Raw genomic sequence first — 6162 nt, 5'->3', positions numbered from 1 at the left:
GGGCGGTAGTGCCGGGGAGGGCGAGCTAATGGAAGAGGGGTGGGGGCAGTTGCTGGTATCCTCCGTGTCGGCGCTGCCGCCCGCCTCCCCCGGCGCGGACCCCGCTCCTTCGCGCCGCCCCTCGCCGCCCGCCGCCCGCGAGGCAGCGGCCCCAGCGGCGCCGGGGCCGGCCGGGGCAAGCGGCGCCGAAAGTTTCGCGGTGCGGGGCGGGCCATGGGCTTCGACACGTCGCGTTCGCGGGCCGGGTTGCGGCGGAGCTGCAGTGCGGGCTGTGCAGCGGGTGCTGGAGGAGCCGCGTCCACGGCCGTTGCGGGCCAAACGTCTTCTGGCGCCGGCTGCCTGCTGCCCCTGGCGGCGCGGCGCCGCCCGCTGCCGCTGGCGCTTGCGACCGCTGGCGGCCGCCGACTGCGGCCCGCCTGCCCCTCCGCAGCCTTAGTCGCAAGAAGCTGGAGGTCAAAGTGCGAATTACAGCCCGCGGGGCTGCGGCCGCGCACCGTGAGCGGCTGCGGGAAGCTGCCCGAACCACCTCGCGGCGTGTCGCTACGGGCCGCCCGGCCCGCGCCGAGCGTCAAGCCCCCGGCCGGCACCCGCCGCCGGCCAGCTCCGGGGGGCAGCGCGCGGGGCAGCCTGCGGGGCGGCGACGCCCCGAAGCCGGGTCCCGAGCTGAATAGAGGGAGGCCCTGCGCTGGAGCAGGAGGGAGAAGTCGCTGCTGGCGCAGCTGTCGGCGCTGCAGAGCGAGGTGCAGCTGACGGCGCGTCGGTACCAGGCGAAGTTCGGGCAGTACATGAGCCACATTGCAGCAGCATCACCAGGGACCTGGCGGGCAGCCAGCCTGGCAAGGTGAGTGCTGCGGCGGGGGTCGGCGGGGCACCGCGCACCGGCCTCCGCTCTCTAGCTGTGCTCCCCTCGAACCTGCTTTCTCGGTGTCCGGCTTGTGAGCGACCGGCCCGAGTGATGGTGCGGGCGGTGTCCCCTGGGGCTGGCAGTCACCACCACGGCACTCCGTGCCGGGACCCAGCCCGATCCCTCTGCACATCTCCCGGGCGGTGAGAGCCGCCCCTTCTCGTCCCTCGCCGCCTTCGGGGAGATGGAGCCGCCAGCCCCCACCGGGGATACGCTTCTTGTCGGTCCCTTTTCCGACACCCTGCAGTAGCCGAAACCTTGAACTGTGGCGAGCCCAGTAGTGCCTGGCAGCTGCAGTGACGGAGCGCTTGCCCGGCCAGGGAGGATGGGGAGCGGGCGGGAGGGGAGAGGGCTTCGCTCCTGAGCTGGCAGACGGGTCCCGGTTCCGACGGAACTTTGGAAACGATGGTGAAAGGACAGCAAAGCCTCTGCCGTATGGCAGAATAGAGTGACGCCGTTGAAAGCAGAGGTCGGGAGCAGTGCTGCGCTCTCAGGTCTGAGGGCACTGATTAAAGACCGACTCGGCTCCTCTGGGTGAAACAAACCATCCAAGAGTACCACTGGGCTGGCATCACTCGCTGTGATGGAGCTGGTTGGTTTTAAGTGTTAACTCCTGGCTGGAAGCTCACACTGCAGGCTCAGGCAATGATGGTTGCAGCTGCGGCGAGGAGTGTTTTAATACAAAGAGTTTTACCCAAATCTTCACGGACTCTGAGAAACAAAATCTCAGTAGAAAGAAGCCAAATTCACGCCTGAAGCAATGTAGTGTGCTAGGCGTCTGACTGCCATATGGGAAACGGGAAAGAGACATTGTTTGCAGGACACCAGTATGCCTAGGAACACAGGTCTCACAGGTCTTCGTGGCACTGGAAAACTTTTTGTTTGAAGACATGAATATTTATTTATTTGTTTTTAGTGTATTTTGGCTAGCTAATCCGTGAGGTTTAGGTTGGCAGATTTGAGAGGTGTGCTCATACATTTGCTTCATCTCTTGGCAGGTGGGATAAGGTCATGTGAAGTGGAGCAGCAGTGACTGTTAAGGAGTGTGGAGTGAGCAAGGAAAGTGGTGGCTGAAGAAGGGAGGGACAGATGACTGTACTTTCAGTAAGGAGATGGCAGGTTTAGGAATAGGCGTGGAGCATCGCTCCTCCTGGGCAGCGAAGGAGCATCCGCTGTTTCTGAGCGCTACCAGGAGGTGTCGCTGTCGGTACTGTCGCTCGGGCATTTCTCACCGCTCAGAGCAGGGGAGTGAATAAAACAGGAGTTGGGGAGGAAAACTATCAACAAAGTAAACAGAGACTTCATTAAAATCAAATGTATCATGCGGCAATAAAATACGTCTTTGTCATAGTTAATTAAATATGGGCTTCAGCATAACATAAGGTAACTAAAGTCTTCAAATATTAAGAAAATTATTTACCTGGTCCATTGAAAGAAAAGGTTTCTCTTTTTAATTTTTAACTTTGACTCCGTTTGTTTTTTCGAGTGTTTTCTTTACATTTTAAACCTTTTTCAGAAAAAAAGTACATTTTACAAATGTGGTTTTGGATGCTTGCTTTTTGGAGAGAAGTCGAAGTTTGGGATGAAGAGGTAGTTTTCATTTTCTGTGTGTATCTTCCATGAAAGTTGCTATGAAATGTGTACTGATAAGGCTTTGGGGTCTGAAAATTATTATGTTGTGTATTTTAATCTCTATGTTTAAAGTTTGAAATGCTGACACACACAGGAATTTTGTATTTATGGAAACTTCCAGCCATTTGGAGCTCTGACTTTTTTCAGTGGTGCTGAGTATTCCTCGCACCAAAACCCTGCACTTTTTTTTCTGTTCAGCTGAAGATAATCTGAAGATGATTGAAGGTAATCAGGTGTTTCCTGTTAACTTTTTGGTGACACGTGACTTTTTCCTTTTTTCTTTTTTTTTTTTTTCCTTTCCAGGGCCAAGTCTTTTCAGCCTGATTTTCATTTAAGCCTTATCTTATATATTCTCCAGCTAAAAAATCTTTCGTACATTAGTGCTCCCATTTAAGAACTTCTTTATGAGAATGTGTTCTTTAACAATATTTCACTTCTTCCTTCTTAGGGAGGTGAACCCAAGCCATTAATGATCATGCTACACAGAGAAAATGATACTTTGGGATTCAATATTATAGGAGGACGACCCAATCAGGTAATGACAAAAGTAACTGTAGGTGATTTTGACCATACTTTCTTTTATTATATACACTGTGAGAAATTACAGTTACTTTTGATGACTGTAAGTATGGAATCAGCTCCATAGATAGAAGAACTGTATCTTATCAGGTGTAGTTGGTGTCATTTTTTGGAAGACATATTCTCATGAGAATTGGATTATTCTTATTTTCAGGAATGGTGTTGGCAGTATTTTTGCTCTAAAACTTTGGATTATCTACACTCGGTTCCCATGTCAGTAATATGTATTCATGCAAACTGTTCAATGGAAATCTCTGGGACTACTTATAAGAGTCATTGTTGAAGGATTAGGCCATTGGAATTTTGTAAAACAGCTTGCCTTTTTTTTTTTTTCCCCGTTTAAAGAAGAGAAGAAAATTTGTTTGTGTAACTCAGATAGTTTGAGCACATGTCCTGCTTTGGCATGCCCGCTTTCAGTTTTTCTATATGAATTGAAACAGTTTCGATTGATGCTGTATCTTAAATCAATCCAATCTCATCAGCTGAGGTTTAAAAAGTTCACTGCAAACCATAGAATATGTATAAGGATCACTAACCCCCACCTAGAAGATGCACATGAATATGCTAGTTTTTTTTTTTTTCATCTTTTCAAAAGCATTAATCAGGACTATCATTGCATATGAAGGGTAAAGAAACCTGTTAAACTGGAAAATTAATAGTTGATTAAAAAGGCTTGATAATAATTATGTACTGATCAGGTTCTTGTTAAGTGGGAGAATTGTAGCCTACAGCTATTATTGAGAAGTGGAGTGGCACCTTGTATATTAGTTGGATAATCTTTTGCTCTAAAGCTATATTTAGTGGTGCCAAAGAGTCTGTTCCCATTAACCAAAGTCCACTGTTGAACTACTGTTCCCTGTGGGTAAATATGAAGACCAGCACTTATCCGATGTTGGTGCTGTAAGTCCAAAGCAAGAGTTCCTTAGATTTTCCAGAGGAAGGTTGAGACCACAAGTGACTACAAGTTAAAATGCACATGCTTTGATTATATTCATATTTTGAGTATACCAGTAATAAAATCCAGACAATCTTTAGATTGGATTGCACTGTGACTTCTGTTATTTACATCTGTAGGAAAACTTCAGGGAAATGGGAGCATGTGTTCACTTTACTTGGAATGGCAACTGAGCTGCTTTAAAGTATTTAGATGTTTACAGTGCATACTGCAACAGTTTTATATATTGCAAAATGTCAGGCTTTTTGAATTCATATTCTGGAAGTTTAAGGAGTAAATGATAAATATATAAAGGTTCATAGCACTGTTTGTTGAGGGACCTGCTGACTGGAGAGAAGGAAATGGTCATGGATTTCCATTAAAAGAAGTTGGTTGGGTTGTTAGGCAGGGCTGGGTCTCAGGTGTTTTTGAGTCTTTGAATTTCAATTTGGAAATTCTTTTGTGTTTTGTACTTATTTTGATAAATGTGAATACCACAGGTGTTTGATTGGCATTTCCCAGTTAGCAGTATAAGATCTCAGTGTATCTGGAGCCAAAGGATAGGACAGGAAAAAAAGGCTTGAGTTGACTCAGAATATTGAAAATACAAAATTCTGCTCAAAAACTTAAATACTGGAACAGGAGTTGTTTAATAACAAGACAGAAAGAGTTCATGAAGGTGCTCTGTACATTCAAGGGAAAAGTGCTTTTGGGTGAAGCATTGGCTCTTGCAGCAGAAGAGCAGAACAGTCATGTCTTTATATTAGTCACCTATATGGGGATGTGTTCCTTCACCACATGTTGTGTTTTATAAGTACAATGCAGGTTTTTTCCCATTGGAAATCATGTAACTTTTAGTGACTTGGGGAATGTACATACATACTTTCTGTTGGCTGTGTTTCATTTCAGTCCATAATAAGCTTCCCCACTGTTTACCCTCTACCTAAAGGGAGGAGGAGAGGAAAGGAACAATTCATCACGGGTCTGTCTTTTAGTTTGTCAGAAAGGGACTCGCTTCACATAAGTCTGTTTCTGGGAGGTGATTGATTATTCTAAGGGAGCAAAGCTGCTTTGCTGGGCCCCAGCTCTGTCCAGCTGGAAGGACTGTTTCCTCTGAGGACACCATGTCAAAGCCAGGCTGGAGGGAGGTGTGTGCTGTGGGCACATCTGCTGCACAGCCTATAGGCTCTGTGGCATGGTGCTGGAGCTCAGTATGCCTTGTGCTGTGTTTGCCTATCAGTAGTGGTGGGTACCAGCACATACAACCAATGGGAACTACAAGCCATTCTGAAATACCCTTTTTTCTTAACAGGTCATAAATTGCTCTTGAAAAAGCCAGTGAAATTCTGATGAAAAGAAATACAATGGGTGTGGGTGAAGGTGCTATAATCTAGCTTTTTGTTTTCTTAAGTTGAAAACAAACCGTGTCCCTCCTGAATTTTCATTAATGGCTATTATGCTTCTTTTGTCAGAGCTTCATTTCTCACTACTTAGATGGGAAGTCAGTGGAGATTTGCTTATTCATCATTTCAAAATATTATGAGAACTGTTAATATGTTTCCCTTTTGCTTCTGACCTGACACCTATGAGTCACTGTGACAAAGGGGGAAAAAAAGGAGTTTATGAAGTCAGTCTTGACTAATGTTGTATTGAACAAATATTTATTGGCCTGAAATCTACCTGAGTTGAGTCTCCATAGGACTGTTGCCACAGAGTGTAAAGTATCTATTAAAATATTTTCCCCATGAGTGTATAGGACCTAGACCTTATAACCTGTGCACATATGAACTGTGCTGTTGGTTAGGGATTCACCAGTCACAGAAAGAAAATAAGCATCATATAAACTCCTGTCTAAAGCATAAATTAACTGGAAAAAGATGCCTTCATTTATTGCTTTCTAGGTTATTATTTTTATAAACACTTTAAAAAAAACTTAAGTAGGCATTTTTTTCTTCATTAATAACTATTTAAAATTACTTTTAACTATCATTTGGTGGAATAAACTAATTTCAGTGTGTACAACATCAGTTATTGTTGCAACTGTGGTAGATAACTTGTCCTTTTTAAATTTGATCTTATATGAGTTGTACTTTGGTGATGTCTAGAGATCAAC

The 6162-nt window shown here is 45.9% G+C and overlaps 1 protein-coding gene across 1 annotated transcript in view; it reads left to right on the top strand.

Annotated features, from left to right (window-relative positions):
• Positions 1–213: 213 nt before the first annotated feature.
• PDZRN4 (PDZ domain containing ring finger 4) overlaps positions 214–6162 on the top strand; it is a 246893-nt gene continuing 240944 nt past the window's right edge. Inside the window, 8 exon segments of the mRNA XM_029963521.1 lie at positions 214–229; positions 232–273; positions 276–410; positions 501–568; positions 571–669; positions 672–797; positions 800–841; positions 2985–3071. Of these exon segments, the coding sequence (XP_029819381.1) occupies positions 214–229; positions 232–273; positions 276–410; positions 501–568; positions 571–669; positions 672–797; positions 800–841; positions 2985–3071 (615 nt within the window).

The sequence above is a fragment of the Manacus vitellinus genome, unplaced genomic scaffold, assembly GCF_001715985.3.
Source record: "Manacus vitellinus isolate BGI_N305 unplaced genomic scaffold, ASM171598v3 scaffold_5_pilon, whole genome shotgun sequence".
Taxonomy (NCBI): Eukaryota; Metazoa; Chordata; class Aves; order Passeriformes; family Pipridae; genus Manacus; species Manacus vitellinus.
The sequence above is the reverse complement of the archived record's forward strand: the minus strand, read 5'-3'. Positions and strand labels throughout refer to the sequence as shown.